Source organism: Miscanthus floridulus, chromosome 6 (genome assembly GCF_019320115.1).
Source record: "Miscanthus floridulus cultivar M001 chromosome 6, ASM1932011v1, whole genome shotgun sequence".
NCBI lineage: Eukaryota > Viridiplantae > Streptophyta > Magnoliopsida > Poales > Poaceae > Miscanthus > Miscanthus floridulus.
The window spans coordinates 86,888,786-86,906,781 of record NC_089585.1 but is presented as its reverse complement, the minus strand read 5'-3'; the positions used below and the strand labels follow the sequence as shown (position 1 = coordinate 86,906,781).

At 43.2% G+C, this 17,996-nt stretch overlaps 1 protein-coding gene across 1 annotated transcript; it reads left to right on the top strand.

Annotated features, from left to right (window-relative positions):
• The first annotated feature begins 4,446 nt into the window (after window positions 1–4,446).
• On the top strand, window positions 4,447–7,687 carry LOC136456264 (cytochrome P450 CYP72A616-like). Its single transcript, XM_066456066.1, has 5 exons — window positions 4,447–4,784; window positions 5,341–5,561; window positions 5,686–5,930; window positions 6,212–6,590; window positions 7,009–7,687. Exons 1-5 carry the CDS (start codon window positions 4,478–4,480, stop codon window positions 7,432–7,434), a joined length of 1,578 nt encoding a protein of 525 aa, XP_066312163.1. The 5' UTR covers window positions 4,447–4,477; the 3' UTR covers window positions 7,435–7,687.
• The last annotated feature ends 10,309 nt before the right edge of the window (window positions 7,688–17,996 follow it).

The following is a 17,996-nucleotide window of genomic DNA, read 5'->3' as shown; positions in this document are numbered from 1 at the left end:
ACACGCAAAATCCATAAGACCAGGGTCAGTGGAAGTTTTATACGAGCTTTATTTGCATTGTCATATTTTTTATTATATAACAGTGTATTTAAGAAGAGAGAGAGGAGAAATGAGTTTCGTCTCGGCACGTTTACCATCTCTCTGTAAGTCATGAAATTAAATACCGATAAAACTATAAAATAAAACTTTGCATTAAAAGTGCGAATGTTTCATCCAAGTTTTATTTTATTCTATATGACATGACAGTCTTGGAAATAACGTCACGAAACTATCCATTAAGGTTGTCCTAACACCAAATTAATTTATAAGACCGTTTTAGATAAAGCAGAATTTATTTCAGAATTAAATGTTTGATAAGGTCTACTCCAGACCCATGTATGTCCTATTGTTGTTACCAAACCCCGGTTCCATCCCAGCATTACCAATATTTGTAGCTGAAAGAAACTATGACATGTGGAAAAACATAAGGACATCGTAGCGTGCGACTTTAATGGCGACAGCGGACAACATGATGTCCCTGAGGGTTCTTTGCCCCGTGAATTGGCAAGCATTCACAGACTACCATCCTAATGGCTTTTATGGCAAGAGGATTATATTTATATATTCAAGTCACACATATAGCACATCTTCAAGTCACACGAATATACCTAAAAATAAAAAGTTTACAATGAAGGAGCTTCTTAGCCTGTTCCTCTATTTCTTCAGCCCGTTTGGCAGGCCGTAAACGATCGTATACGATCGTGGATTATAAGCTGGAACAGTATTTTTCTCTCACATCAAACCAGCCAACAATAAATAATCCACGATCCAGCCCAGCCAGCCGAACATGCTGCTTATCTTTTGGTGATCTCTCTCCGAACAATGTTGCCTACTTGCCTTAGGTTGACGGGCTGGGGTGGCATTGAACACCACAGCCACATAAAATCTTCACACCAGAACCACGAGACTTGGATATATGCATCAATCTCTATTACCACAGCCACACAAAATCTTCACACCAGAACCTCGAGACTTGGATATATGCATCAATCTCTATTACCAACATACCATGCATAACTCCATGGTGAACACCAGAGATTGTATTACTGGCTGTAGCACATAAATCACAACTTCAGCTGCTGCTTTGTCCTCGGAATAACTGATTTAGATAATAACTTCATCAGTAGCAACAAGGCCAACAACATTCCAAAACAAAAAAAACGAGGATGACAAAACTCATTTCTATTCCGATGATGGTCATAGAGGAGCTAGCGGTGGTTCTCAATTATGCCAAGCACAACATTCTACTGCAGGAGCAGATCTAGACAACTAAGCCATTGATGTCATTATGTAATTATAATATCTTGCTCAAACAAGTAAAGAGGTGTCTGGCCTCATCTCTGTAGTAGTGATAACAGAGGTGGGAAGCGGATCAAATACGTATTTTTGGAAGGAAAATGGCTGGATGGTAAGGGAGTTCAGGACATAGCACCTCTTGTTGTTGCAATGGTCCCTAAGAGGAGATTAAATAAGCGTACTGTGTTGGAGGCCCTCACTGAGGAGAAATGGGGTGAAATTGGTACGACAGCCTTGAATCAGTACCTGGACTTTGGGACATCTTGAATTCGGTGGAGTTGAATGAGGATATTCCCAATAGGCATATCTGGAGGTTATCTTCTTCGGGACAATATACGGCAAAGAGCGCTTATGATACTCTATTTCAGGGAGCAATCTCCTTTGAACCTTTTGAGAGAATATGAAAATCATGGGCACCACCCAAATGCAGATTTTTTATGTGGCTTGTTGCTCACAACAGATGTTGGATAGCGGACAGATTGGCAAGGAGGGGTCTCCCTCATCCAGAACAGTGCCTTCTCTGTGACCAGCAAGAGGAAAATACCCATCATCTTCTTGTGGGCCGTGTATTCTCGAGAGTTTTGGTTCTCCCTCCTGTCACATTATGGAGTCGCTTCACTTGCTCCACAGCCTTCTGACCAATCCTTTGATGAATGGTGGAGAAAAGTTGATTTAGCTGCTAGCGGAGATGTGAGGAAGAGTCTGAATTATCTAGTCATTTTGGGAGCCTGGAGCATTTGGCGGCATAGAAATGATTGCGTTTTCAATGGTATTGTGCCAAACGTTAATATGGCTCTAGGAATGGCAAGGGATGAAGCCCATTGGTGGAGCCTTGCAAGAGCTAAGAGGATTTCTCTGCTCACTGCTAGAGGTGCAGTCTGAATGACTACTGTAGTTTTTTGGGTCGTCTCTTTTTTGTTTTAACCAGTGATCTAGTCTCCATGTACTGGTGTGTGTGTGGTGGTGGGGGGGGGGGGGGGGGGGGGGTTGGGTCTATGTTTGTCACTTTCTTCTTCTATTAATACAATGATACGCAGCTCTCATGTATGTCCGAGAAAAAAAGCATAATTGAGAACCACTGCTTGTGTGAGGATGCATGATATGATATGTAATTAGCAAAATCTGGCGGATATGGATTATCCATAAATTCTATGCAGATTATCTGATGTTTAAAATGGGATATCCGATAATATGTCTGCATAGACTAAAAACCAGAGGACAAATTCATAATTTAGAAAAAAAATCGTTAGATGTGAACTCTTATTTGGTGATATGGTTGTTTTATGTTCTAACTTTTGAATTGAGAACTTCCTGGCGGTTATTACTTATTGGCTAATAATTTATCATTTGAGTGTGGGTACCTTGTTAAGTGTTGCTAGAACTATATACTCTTTACTCTTTACTATATACTCCCTCTGCTCCAAAAGCTTGTCGTTTTAGAAAAAATTTAGACAGATTAGTGCGAAACTAAAATGACCATGGTATCCCTATTTATTAGATATCTCCTATAGAAGATTGGTTCGTCTCATATGGGTAACAGGTTGAGTTAATTGTGCTTCCAGCTATAACTAAGAATCATGCAAGTAGCCACGCTGATGTGGATTGGGCAAATTGAGCAAAACATGCAATTAAGTTGATATACGTGGACCTCGATGGCACTCCAAAGATTACGGTGACACTTCTGTGAGACTAAGAGCGTGTTTGGTTATCAGCAGCCAGAGTTCGCCACGTGTATATGTGGTGGCGCCACACCTGTGACGTGAAAATTCAGTGCCACACCTGTGGCAAAAATCTACACTGCAAAAGCTGTGGCTGCCGAAGCTGAACAACGAACCAAAAAACAGCGGTAATAAATGTGGTGTGGCCTTGGGTGCGGCAGTGGCAAGCGGTGGCGTGCAACCAAGCACCCCCTAATTCTGAATCTTAAAATGACAAGTTTTTTTTACGATTAAGTACTAACTTCATTCATTTTTAGTTTGCACTAGTTATAGTTCAAATGTCAACTACAAAAGATCGGAGGGAGTAATAAAAACATCAAGACAAAATAGTGACTTTGCTGCAGCAAGTTCTATCGCATAATTTCACAGACTTTCATTATTAATCATTTCTAAAGGCATATAATATGAAAAATATTGCTTGCCCTACATTATAAATAAAATATTAACGCATTAGATTAGCTTATAATTCAAGGTGTAAATTTATATGATAAATAGGGTAATTTATTCTTATTAGATCTAATATATATGCATGATCTAACTTTCCTATTTATGGAAAGTGACATATGGACATGATCTACAATGTCTTTCTTCTAACATGTTTATATTTTTTCTATAAGGAGAAAAGAATAAAGGTGGTTCAATTGTAACATTTTTATATGTAAAAAAAATCAAACGTGATTTAGTTGTAACACATGCTTGTATTTTTTAAAATTTAAGCTAACCTAATGCAAATAAACCAAATATGCATACTACGTGGGCAAATAAATACGTAGAAGAAATTTGCCAAATGAATTAGATCTAATGGGAACCAAAACTGTGACATACTAATGGGTAATTTCTCATTTTTTTCTTTTTATTAGTTAATTGTTTGCCTCTCATAAATTCAAGAGTTCAGATTTATTAGATCTCTTAGAGCGTCTTCGAGAATCTTTCTTAAACTCACTGTTTATATATCATTCGGAGAGCCATTTGAATAAAAACCACTCTCTATATATTTCAATCCTCCAATACCTTTTTTATATCTTGTGTGCACTCTAGAGAGCCAATCTCGCTCGGCTAGCGAGAAATCCAGAAGAGAGTATATATAACAATATTTGGAAATCCAATTAGAGAAGTTGTTGGAGCGTATTTTTTTTCACCGAAATCTCTACTTATATGAATAAGGAAGGATATAGGAATGCTCTTAGAGTTGCTCGTACCTCCTAGGTGTAGCCCTATAAGTAAGAGAATTGTGGAAGTTTACTAGTGATCTCTATGGATTTAATTTGTTTCATACTCGCGGAGACTCGAAGTGCAAAAAGGAGAAGTCGGCCCCACATCGTCTATACAGTATTTAACCCCAGGACTCGCCGCAAACACACATCGTCACACAACAGCCGTATCCGTCCTCTGCTTCTCTTCCACTGCGCCACGCCAATCCACAAATGGCGACCCGCGTTCTGCTGATGCTTCGGGAAACCTCTCCGTGGGCGCTGGCCGGCGCGGCGGCGTCCGTGGCGCTGCTGTGGCTGGTGGCCTGGACGTTGGAGTGGGCCTGGTGGACGCCTCGGCGGCTCGACCGGGCCCTGCGGGCCCAGGGCCTCAAGGGCACCAGGTACCGCCTCTTCACCGGCGACCTGAGGGAAACTGCCCGGGTTAACCGGGAGGCCCGCAAGAAGCCGCTGGCGCTCGGCTGCCACGACATCGGCCCCCGCGTGCAGCCCATGCTTCACAGCACCATAAAGGAATACGGTATAGTTTCTATGTACTCCAATCAACCCGCTATCCAAATAATTTTACAACTTTCCGTTTTCATTTCATTTCCCTGATATCAAAACACGCACGTTAATAGCGATTCGGCTTGCTTTACTGCAATTGTTACGATGGATGTTGTTCCTGAACTCTGAAAATGGGCACACATATACATGATCAGATGGGGAAAAATAAGTTCTTTAGCATATTTGGACTTTAGCAGTACAATTATCTGGGCCTTGCGATTTGTTAACGTGTGGAAAATTCCTTGGTTGTGCAGCTGAAAAATGAATAACTGACGATATGGGCGTGGCAGAGAAAACAGGATAGCTTAATGCAGCACTGCATGATTTCCCTTCTATTATGTCCTATCAAGTAGCACACTTGATGTTCTGTAAAGATTATGTAGCAGTACCGTGAAATTTATGCACATGTGTACTTGATAGGATGACTATTGTATTAAATAACAAAATTGAATGAAAGAAACAGAAAATACGTTTATCTTCTAGTCTTCTCACTTCTTTAGACTAATCCTGTTTTCGAAACTCAACTGCAGGGAAACTATCGTTCACTTGGTTCGGCCCAACACCAAGGGTGATGATTCCAGACCCGGAGTTAGTCAAAGAGGTGTTATCTAATAAGTTTGGCCACTTTGGCAAACCAAGGAGTACCCGCATTGGGAAGTTGTTAGCCGATGGGGTAGTAAATCATGATGGTGAAAAATGGGCAAAGCACAGGAGAATTCTTAATCCTGCCTTTCACCATGAGAAAATAAAGGTATTTTTTTTAGATGATTGTTCTATAAATGGATTTTATTTTTTTTACTATTTCACATTGCATTTGTGTTGTATATTGGAGAGCAGTTCCCTAAATAGACTATTGGTGATTGTTTTATTCACAGCGGATGCTGCCAGTATTTTCAACCTGTTGTATTGAAACGATTACTAGATGGGAGAATTCAATGCCTTCTGAAGGATCTTCTGAGATAGATGTCTGGCCTGAGTTCCAGAATCTTACTGGAGATGTTATCTCAAGAACCGCGTTTGGTAGCAACTATCAAGAAGGGAGGAGAATTTTCCAGCTGCAAGGAGAACTAGCTGAACGCCTTATTCAGTCTATTCAGACAATATTTATCCCAGGCTATTGGTTTGTTACGTTTTCCTCTACTAAACAGCAGCAAAGTTTTATTCATGTGCAATTGCGTATCCAAGCATTTGAATACATGAAGATTTATTTTATTGATTACTCCTCAGTCCTCTCCTTGTTTTTATAACTATAATTCGTCATAAAAGAATATTTTTAGGATTGTAGGCGCTTTTAGTACTAAAATTGATTGCTGTGTCAAATGGAAAGAAACGATTTTTATAAAGAATATTCAGCATAGCAGAATGCAAGTCTTCTGTGATAACACTGTTGAGCATATGCAGGTTCTTGCCCACCAAAAACAACAGAAGGATGAAAGGAATCGATCTAGAGATCTGCAAAATTCTCCGTGAAATAATTGGGAAAAGAGAGAAGGCTACTAAAAACGGGGAAACAAATAACGATGACTTGCTGGGTTTATTACTGGAGTCAAATACAAGGCAATCAAATGGAAATGCAAGCCTGGGATTGACAACAGAAGATGTCATTGAGGAATGCAAGCTATTTTACTTTGCAGGTATGGAGACAACATCAGTCCTGCTTACATGGACACTTATTGTGCTAAGCATGCACCCAGATTGGCAAGAGCGAGCAAGAGAAGAAGTGTTGAGCCACTTTGGAAGAACCATACCAGATTTTGATAGCTTGAGCCGCCTGAAGACTGTAAGTGTAAAATCCATGTTCTACTTTATTCCAACATTCCAAAATTGCAGATTACTAAAGGGATATGTGATATCCATTCCTTTATCAAGTTAATGCAGACTAAGTAAAAAAAGATTAAGTAAATCAGTTTAGAAATGGTTTGTTTTTATCAATTCAATAATAGCTAATTAACATAAACCTCATAATGTGATTCTGGTGGAGAACTGTGGGTTTAAATCTAAAGTAGTTGTGGTTAAATCTCAGCAATACAGTATATCTCATATCCATTTCTGAGTATGAATATGCTGTAAATGGATGCTTTGGAGAGAAATGCCACTAAGTGTTAACTGGAACATTCTTTGAGGAAAACTAAATAAGCCAGTGTTTTCCATACCGTATAACTGAAGCAACAATTTTATCCTATGTCATATATGTGCAGGTGACCATGATTCTACATGAGGTCCTTAGGTTATACCCACCGGTAACCTTTCTAACCAGAAGAACTTATAAGGAAATGGAGCTCGGTGGAATCAAATATCCTGCAGGAGTGAACCTTCTTCTGCCCATCATCTTCATTCACCATGATCCCGACATTTGGGGAAAAGACGTAAGTGAGTTCAATCCAGAGAGGTTTGCCAACGGAATATCCAACGCAACCAGGCATCAGGCTGCTTTCTTTCCGTTCGGAGGGGGCCCCAGGATCTGCATCGGCCAGAGCTTTGCATTGCTGGAAGCCAAGATGGCGCTATGCACCATCCTCCAGCGCTTCTCCTTTGAGCTCTCGCCATCCTACACCCACGCGCCCTACACCGTGATAACACTGCACCCTCAGCACGGTGCTCAGATAAGGCTGAAAAAGCTTTGACCGTGATGCTCATGCTCGCTGGCAGTGGCAGCAGCTCCTTCTATGCTGCTACCGAATACTCCCTTGCTTCCAACTGACCGTATATCTAGAAAAGTCAGAGCCTCTTCTTGGAATGGAGGAAGTAGTAACTTTCCATCAGTATTTAGTTTTAGAATATGAATAAAAAGAGGGTGTGTATTAATGGGGAATAGGTTCCCTTGTGTGCATTGTGATGCAATTTTGGGAAGATTTGGCAAAGAACTTAATTATACAATATGTAATGCCTTTAAATTCTATCTTACGCCCCCATTTTCTTTTTATAGGGTGCAGTAGTACTTGAAAGTAGTCTTTGCAAGTAGGAATATATACTTTCATTTTTCTTCCGGTATATATATATACTGCCAATCGCTAAAAGGTCAATATTATATTAGATGATATGTCAAACTCAAAATCTATTAATACAATTTTTTTATATGTTAAAGATGTGCATACATGTAGCACCCGGTTTTAAGAACAAAATATAAGCCCAGGAAATCAAATCTCACATATAGCTACAAATAAGGATAGTATCAAAAGACAATGCTCAATATATAACGTACTTAGTATAAATGATATAACCTTAGACAGCAAACAGTGGTAAGACAACTTCGATCTTTGGGTGAAGACTTCAATTTCACAGGGACAACTGACTCATTGATCACAAGCCTAATTTCTCCAAACTCTAGTAATCTGCTACCCATTCGGGATTTTTATCCAAATAATTAAAAAATAAAGCAAGCGTAAGTACATGTCGTACTCAACAAATATAACATGGGGTTCATGAGGCTCAAATGACTGACACTGGTTAACTGCGATTAACTTTTAATAAGTCATCTTTTAGCAATTGGGTGGCAACAGGTTTATTCACAAGCCCATATAAACACATGATCAGGTAAACATGAATAATGAATAGCATAAACAGTAATCATTAGTGGGCATCTTCATCATCCGTATCATCAGTGTTCATCATCTATTCCGTAAGGGTTCCAAGGCCGCTCGTGACTGTGAGCACGGCTGATATACCAGTTTTACACTCTGCAGAGGTTGTACACTTTCACTATGAGTCGTGTTTTACCCTTTCACCCGAGACGGCCAACCTCTTGACCCACTACCAAGGAAGGTCGGCAGGGTTTACTATAAAGCCTTTCAAAGGTTCGTCTAACAAGTTAGGGTCATTAGATTCACTCGATAAATAGATGTAGAGACCCCTTCCCGATGGCACAATGACGCGTAGCCTATACACAAGGGGACAAGAGGCCGCACTATACCTGATTCATCAAGCCATGTAGCCCTCACAGTTATACTGTAAGTCCCGGATGATCACTTACAGATAAGTCCTTAGGGAGAGGAATCTAGAGCACCATAATAACAGCCCAATGCTCTAGCCCTCTTGAGCCATGTTGCTAAAAACATCTTTTAGTGTTTATTGCATATACCATTAGTCAAGTTACAAGATCATGGCCTTTAATTGAGTGCTAGCGTCATACTACCCAATGCAATACCCCATAGATATCAAGGTAACAAAGTATTAAGAAATTCTTAGTGGTAATCAAGGTAGACACATGCAATATGATTAAGTGATTATATGTGAATAGGTAACAAGGATGGTCCCATGCTATACTTGCCTTAAATCATCGATCATTTGGTAAGCTTTAATCTTCTTCTTCTTCTTAATCACTATGTATATCTCACCGACTGGACGTAATCATAGAACACCACACAAACATCCATACACATACATGCATAGCACACAATTACATCTATATTAGAACAGTACACCAATCATAGAAAAATAAGTAAAAGAGTTTAAAACACGATTCTATGCATTGCTATGAACACAGTCGCGAGAGGCACGCTAATCGGAGCTACGGTGAACAAGGTACAACTATCGATAGATTTGCTTCGAAAAGAAACTATATACTTTATTTATTTTAGCTATATAAAACATGTATAATATACTTTAGAGAAATATCTTAATTGAGTTAAGTCAAATTATACTTGATTTAAAAAAAACAAGGTAAAACTAATCTTATAATTGACCAAAGTGAAAAGCCTAAGTTACTTTTAATTAGAAAAATCCAATTGCATAATCATTATTCAAGTTAGGCGTTAAACCATAAAATTCCAGAGCTCTTGACATGGAAAACATTGATACTAATGCATAGCTTAGGTCATTACGAATCTAACACAACTTGAACAGGTCAAATCGGAGTTAAAACGGAGAAGACATGGCCAACTGAAGGTAGTGGCAATTTTGTAAATAGAGGGAACTTGATTTTCGAATTTAAAAATAAATAAAATCTAATTTTAAACCGGCCAAGGACTGTGGATACTATTTTGAAAAAAGATAGGGGCTCTTTAGAAAAACTGCAGGGACGGCGGGTTTGAACTTAAAATCTTGCAGGGGCTCTTTGGCAGAAAGGCAAGGGCGGAGGGGTACGGGCTAACTCGAGCTGTTGGATTGAATCTGGATGGCCTAGATTAGAAAGGAGGGAGAGAGAGAGACGTCGATGGCCGGAACAGTGCTAGGCGCGGCGGCTGGCCATGGTCGGCGACGAGAAGCTCGTCGGTGAAGCTTGAAATCGGCCCTAGAGATCTCGAGAGATCAAACCGGAAATACGGGGAGAAAGAGGATGGCGTGGCGAACTCACCTTGGCCAATCTAGGTGGCGTGGAGTGGACGGTGATGATGTGGTGCGCGGCGGAGTGGCGGCTAGGGTTCAGCTCGGTGGCTATGAGCTCGGGACGAGGCGAGGCGGCTTCGACGACTTGATGGGAGGTGGCACGGTGCGGGGCTGCTATTTATGGCCAGGAAGCAATGGGGGCGCAAGGCAAGGCGGACGAGGCGGGGTGGCGTCGGACTCGTACGCGGCGGTGGTGCAGAGTCCGGCGTGGATGAGAGAGGAAGACGACGCGAGGAAGGAGATGATGGCGCTGACACGCGAGCCTCACTTGTTGGTGACTGCGTGCGGGAAGAAGGAAAGCGGCGCGGCGTGGGCTTAACTGGTCCGTTGCGTGCGGCTTGGGCCAGCCTGTTGCGGGGAGAAGAAGAGAGGCCGAGCGGGGTAGCGGCCCACGATGGAAAAACTGGAGCGGGCCGGCTTGCTGGGCCGAGAACAGAGAGGGGGAGAACTGGGCCGCTTGGACCAGAAATGAAAGTGGGAGAGTTTTTCTTTTTATTTCTTTTCTTTTCTGAATTCTATTTTCAAATCCATTTTCAAACTTAGTTTGAAATAATTTGAACTTTGGTCAAATCCACACAGTACAATAAAACATATGGGCCAGCATGAATGCACAAAAATGTTGCTAAGCCTTATGATAAATTTTAATTTAATGAAAATTTATTATTTCCCCACGTTTTCATGAGCATAAAAATACAAAATTAAATCATTTTAGCTCTATTTCAAGAGAAGCAAATTTTAGGGTATTACAATACAACTTGACTAATGTTTGGTTAAAACTGAAAAATGTTGAAATTTTGAAATTCTAATACACTATTGTTGAACAAGGATGGATGATTAACTATCACCTTATTAACTAGCCTATGAACCCGTGCTCTCAGACGGGCTACTACCTTAGGAAACATCAACAATAGTTATTGTTTAATACCTATGACTACTTCTTCCATTTTTTTATAGGTCACAACTTGACATGACACGGTCTTCCAAATTATAGTTTGATCATTTATATTATATTATTTATGTTTATAAGCTTACAATAGTTGGATAGTATATTTGATCACAAATATAACCGTATAAAGTTTGTATTATAATAGTTCAAAAATGTTAGTCATTGGTCAAAGATTTTAAAGTTTGAATTTTGATATGCATGTGCGCCTTATAAAAATTGACGGGAGTAATATAAAATGTGTTTATATTAAATTATCCCCACTTGTTGTTTTTGTTAGATAAGTGTCGAATATGGGAGTAATACAAACTGTGTTTTTGTTAAATTATCCACCTAGACGTCCAATGTACACCGGACGCCCCTGGACTGGACAAGTCCGGTGCTTGTGTGAAGGAAATCTAGAGAGCTCAAAGTTTGAAAAATACCTCAGCTAGAATTACCGAATGTGTCGAGTGTGGCTCCGGACGCCCCACTGGACATGGGTTTCAGAGAGGTTGTAAACGAGAGTTTTGGGCATTACATTCACCGGACATGTTCGGTGAGTGCCACCGGACATGAACAGTGTCCAACGGCTAGTTTTTAGAGCTATTGGAATTCGACCATGGGGTGTCTAGTGCACACGTTCGGTGTGAACCGGACCCGCCCGCAGCGGCTGCTCCAAGGGGTTCTAGGTGAGGCTAGTGGTGTGGTCAATTCGACACGAGATGACGAGGTTGGAGCTAGCCACGATGAGGCGGGCTGGGCCTTAATGGCGCGGCGGCGGGAGCAAAGCTCCAAAATTGGAGCTCGGCTTGGCCGTAATCAAGGCGGGGTGGGGCGGTTAGGCAAGAGGATGTAAAGGTGGAGATGCGGGCACGAGGAATTGATGAGAGGTGCTCGCTCTCTGACTCACCATGATCGTGACTCGACAGGCGGCAGAAAGCTAAGAAAGAAACAGAGAAAGAGAGAGACGGAGCATGGCAGGTGGGCTCGGCTCATCCTCGCCTTGGCAGGACGCGAGCGGTGAGATCAGAAGACCCACACACTGGCGCTAGCCGATAGGCACGTGTGCCCAACTGGCATGGCCCGCATGGCCGTAGTGTCTTAATTGACATGGCGATGGCGGCTCGACCACGTGCACGCTGGCAGAGGCAACACGCACAGGACCGGCAATAGCGTAGAGATGCAGCGGACAGGCATAGACGTGATGACTATGCGATGGCAGTGCCAGCGTCGCGATGTGAGGCAGCAGTGGACGGATGTGACGGCAGCACAGCGCAGCCACGGCGACACCAACGACGACAGTGCGAGGCTGGGCAGCAGGGCGCGGGGCCAGCGGCTCGCTGCGGCCGGCCTAGGCCAAGCCCAGGCGGCACGACTGGCCAAGTGTAGCAGTACAGAGTGACCACGTGGGCCGCGGTCAAGGGTGCGGCGTGGGCTGGCCGCGCGGTGATCGCGCACACAGCGCCACCATCCCGAGACATGTGACGTGCACGAATTTTAAAGCGCTCAACACGACCAAACGGTCGCTCCAGGAGCCAAACCAGCTTCACCATGCTCAAGATGGCATATGAGACTACCAAATCGAGCTATAACACTACACCACCCTTTAACCCAATCTCTCATAATAAATTGCTAAACATAGCAAATCTAGGTGTTGGCAGACATGAAAATTTCTAAGTTTTTGAGCTGGATTTGTTTTCAAGTTCCATTTCTAGACTATTAGAAATACTAGCTAGTAACATTATTTTTCTATAGCAAGTATTTCATTGTCATCTACAAAGTTTGCACTTCAAACTTTATTTAAGTGTCACATACATGTTCTATAGTATTTTGGCTTAATAAAAATTGGTTTTCACCCTTAAGTGATATAACATGACTATTGAATCCTTTTTATGTATCATTTGTGTTAATTATTTTTTATTTCAAGAATTTTATTTTTACACCTTCTCACATGCATTATCAAAAAAACATGATGCTCATGACATAGTTTATCAAGTTGTTTAAGCGGTAACACCGAGGGTGTTACACACACTAGGTCCTAAGGCATATGCATGAATCACTTCACCTAGTGGCGCTTGACAATTACTTTAACCGAGATTCTCCCCTCTTGATAGTATGTCTATTTATCCTAAATCCACTCACATCCACTTGGTGTCTTGAGTGGCAAAACAAAATACTCCTAACAAATATACATTTGCCTTGAGCCATTTTGTTTTTCTCTTTCTTCTTTTCTAAGTTTGGAGCTTGATGATCATCATCACATGTCCACCAACATCACCATGGACTTCATCTTTGCTCCATCACTTGGCGTGTACTAACCTATCTCATGTTCACTTAGAGCCAAAGGTTAGTACCTAGGTTTTCATCAATTAACCAAAACCAAACTAGAGCTTTCAATCTCTCTATTTTTAGTAATTGATGATAACCCTTTTACAAAGATATGAATTGAAATCATTTTGAATCAAAGCTGCTTGCCCAAGCATTTTTACCATACGTAAAGGATTTGGACAAGTTTTATGAACCCGAATTGATAGCATTAGCTCCCCCTATATATGTGCTAAGAGTTTAGATTGAAGCTTATACATATGCATAGATAGGAAATGTGGGAGAGTAATGACTACCCAATGATGCTAAGGTGTAAAGAATGAACCTTTGAAGTGTAATACCAATCAGAATTGCCATTTGAACACCATCCTTAGCACCATGGTTAGTTAGATAGCACTTGTAAAACATAAACACTAGATAACTCGTGAGATCAACATTATAAAAAAGGCTCTAGTTCCACTTGTAAAACATGCAAGGCACATCTAACTATCATCCTATGCATGATAGTTTTTCATTTCTTCAATCATTTTCTATAGTCTAGCATACACCACACAAGCATGGATATAGAATTTAAAACTTGTGCCATGCAAGCAAACATATGAAATGCACATTCAAATGCAATATACAAGTTTATGAGCTTGCTCTCCCTACTTGTGTGCTTCAAATTTTAATTGATCCCCTTTTTGCCATATCATTTGTTTGCTCCTCCTATCTTACTATCTTTGTGAATTACTTCTCCCCCTTTGACAATTACCATAAAAGGTGAGCTCAAATTTTAGATGGCTTGGGTGAAACCATGTTATGTGAGTGTGGGTAATGGCCCCAGTATCCACAAGACAAGACATGGGCCGCACCCTCAGAGGTGGCCTAGCCCACAAGATCAAGGCGTGCACGGTACTAGTTGACGTGCACCGCAAGATATTGTATAGTACCAAATATGATACTTTCCTTATAACTCTACCCCTCCAGAGTATATAAGAAGAGGCAGGGGTCTCCTAGTCGACGGCTACATACAGCTACATAGATCTCATATTCAATACAATACACCAAAGACATAGGACGTAGGGTATTACGTCGATCAGACGGCCTGAACCTGTCTAAATCGCTGTCTCTGCGTCTTGTGTCCCCATAAGGTTCATGATTACGCGCACCTACACTAATCAATCTACCTTCGTGGGATATCCCTCAGAGGACTACCAAGTATCTTTTGTCAACAGTTGACACGCTAGGTAGAGGTGTGCGCTTGATCCATGGCGAACCAGATGGACCTCAAGATCAACATCATTTAGTGGCAATTTGGCGTCAGAAACAGGCACGAGATTAATTCTCTGTTCTTAGCGCCACCGTTATCGTTGAAGGGATCTACAGTTTCCCGCTGATCTCGTCAAATTGCTGCTGTTGAGTCGAAGACGGAGTCGGTTTCCGTGTCATCGCCGCCAAACCCAATTCGCCGCCCTCAGCTGCGTCTCGACGACGCAATTTCTAATCTACATAAAGACGTCCGTGCAGTCGGCCAAGGATCAGAGGCATGAAGGCTTTGACCACCTGATGCCGAATACGACACGAGCATGAGGTGCCGCAAGTTCTTTCCAACATTGACGGAGCTACGTGTGCGGAGGAGTTTTCTGGCCGATTGTCATGATCAAAAGTCAGATACTAAAATATTCAAATCAGAAGCGGACTTCCTTGACCACGTCCAATCTACAAGCCATTCAAGTATTCAATAATCAAGGCACAACTAGCATATACGTGTGCATACATACACGACATGCTATACGCCTAAACCACGCCCAAACACCAGGATGACAAGCAAGCAGAAAAGGAGTCCGTGTAATCTACAGGGCGATGATAGGCAAGACCGATTGCCAAAAGTCATGCGAAGCTAATTAAAGTAATTAAGGTACGAAGGGCATCTACATGGAAGCCAACTATAGATTGCTAAGGCATGCACATATGCATCGTCTCCAGGAGCATGCAAGGGCCGACTACGTGCATACACATACGCCAAACAAAGGAGGTTTCGGACTGCATCTCGCCTCGGTTGGGCACGCCCGAGGGCTTCGCTTCTTCACGTGGATTGACTCCATCAGTCTTCGTCGTCGCCCGGATTACTAACTCTGACCACCTACCATGTCGCAATGATGATCATCGCAAAGAATAGCGCCGTGACAACTGCGACTGCCGCCAAGACGACGGTTCAGAAAGCTCGAGCACCGGGCAATTTCGTCAACGCCGACCAGATAACGCCATACGTTGCCGACCAGACGTTCTGTCTAAAGCTAAGTCACGCTTTAATATTTTTCTAAATATTCTTCGATCTTCGTATATCGCCATAATGTTTCTCTTAGCTATTTTCTCCATGTTTGCTCTCCAAATGATTTTTTGAACCCCCGAACAGTCATGTTGACGCCCAGATGTCCCTAGAGATGGCCCTGTCTCTGGCTCCTCCCTACACGTGCACGAGCGTCTGCCCTCTGCGTTATGGGTGGTCGGCAGTGTCTCCTTAGCGACGCTTTGTTCTTCCTACACGCACACGGGCTCCGCACTCCGCATTATGGTTAACAGGCTGGTTAGAGCTGGAGACTCAGCTACACACTAACTGGTCGGGCAGTTTGTATTAAATATAAATACATCTTCACACCAACTGATCGCCGAGCTACATATGCTATTTCATCGCCACTGCTGATTTTTCTCTGGAGTTCATATATTTTTACATCATGTACTATCCGTTCTATATATTTGTATTGTAGGATCATCGTCTAGGTGATCGGACCACCTGGTGCTCGGACTTCTCCACCGATCAACTGGTCGGACCTCTAGGTTCATGGGCTTCATCGCCGACCAGTTGATCGGACTATTCGCCGGTCGCTTCTACTCAATGCTCACTTCACCGCTGACCAGTTGATCAGACTGTTCATCGCTCGTGCTTCATCGCTAGCTACGCTAGGGGCTCCTCGGTGCTCAGACATCGCTAGATACGCTGGGGACTCCTCGGTGCTTGGACATCACCAGCTACATCGGTTACTCCTCGACGCTCGGATTCCTCGTGCTCGGGGACTAAGTGGGCACACTTCACCCCACTTCACCTTGCGGACATCGCTAGCTACGCTGGGGACTCCTCGGTGCTCGAACATCACTAGCTATGCTGGGGACTCCTCGGCGCTCGGACATCGCCAGCTACATTGGTTATTCCTTGGCGCTCGGACATCGCTAGCTACGTCGGGAACTCCTCGGTGCTCGGACATTGCCAGCTATACTGGGGACTCCTCGGCGCTCGGACATCGCCAGCTACGTTGGTTATTCCTCAGTGCTCGGACATTGCTAGCTACACCGGGGATTCCTTGGTGCTCGGACATCGCTAGCTACGCTGGGAACTCCTCGGTGCTCGGACATCACCAGCTACGCTAGGGCTCCTCGATGCTCAGACATCACCAGAACACCAGGGACTCCTTGGTGCTCGGACATCGTCAACTACGCCAGGGACTCCTCGGTGCTCGAACATCGCTAGCTACGTTAGGGACTCCTCAGTGCTCGGACATCGCCAGCTACACCGGGGACTCCTCGGTGCTCGGACATCGTCAGCTACGCCGGGAACTCCTCGGTTCTCAGACATCGCTAGATATGCTGGGGACTCCTCGATGCTCGGACATCGCCAGCTACGCCGGGAACTCCTCAGTGCTCGGACATCGCTAGCTACACTGGGGACTCCTCGGTGCTCGGATGTCGCCAGCTACGTCGGGGACTCCTCGGTGCTCGGACATCGCCAGCTATGTCGGGGACTCCCTTGATGGTCGGATCTTGCTATGTCTCATCGGTGTGCTATCAAGCTACTCCATGTTGTTTGGATCGGGGTGTTGATCTTGGGCAGCACGTCTGGGATCTTGATACGCGCATGTCAGATGATGTGGGCAAGCTTTTAGACTTCTTTTTCTTTGACCCTGCTACAAGATTCATTCTTCATCTTCCAGTAGGCTCAGGGACTAAGTGGGCACACTTCACCTGTGGTGAATGTGCGCTTTTCGATTCAGGGCTCCGCCCATGGACTGGTTGCCTGCTCGGCCGGTCTTCTGCCGTTCTTCTACTTTCTGACCTTGGCACCACATGACTACGTCACCTACTATCAGGCTTGAGGACTAGCTATGGGGGTATGGCCCCCCGGTGTCGATAAGAAAAGACATGAACCACACCCTTAGAGGTGGCCTAGCCCACAAGATCAAGGCATACACGGCACTGGTCGATGTGCACCGTAAGATATTATATAGTACCAAATAGGATACTTTCCTTATAACCCTACCCCTCCAGAGTATATAAGGAGAGGCATGGGTCCCCTAGTCAATGGCTACATACAGCTACATAGATCTCATATTCAATACAATACACCAAAGACACAGAACGTAGGGTATTACACCGATCAGACGGCCCGAACCTGTCTAAATCGCTGTCTCTGCGCCTTCTGTCACCATCCGGTTCCTGATTATGCGCACCTTCACCGATCAATCTACCTTCGTGGGATACCCCTCGAAGGACTATCGAGCATCTTTTGTCGACAGTGAGGATCATTTTCCCAAATTTGGTTCAATCTAAATTACTTGCAAAAGATATTTAACTTGA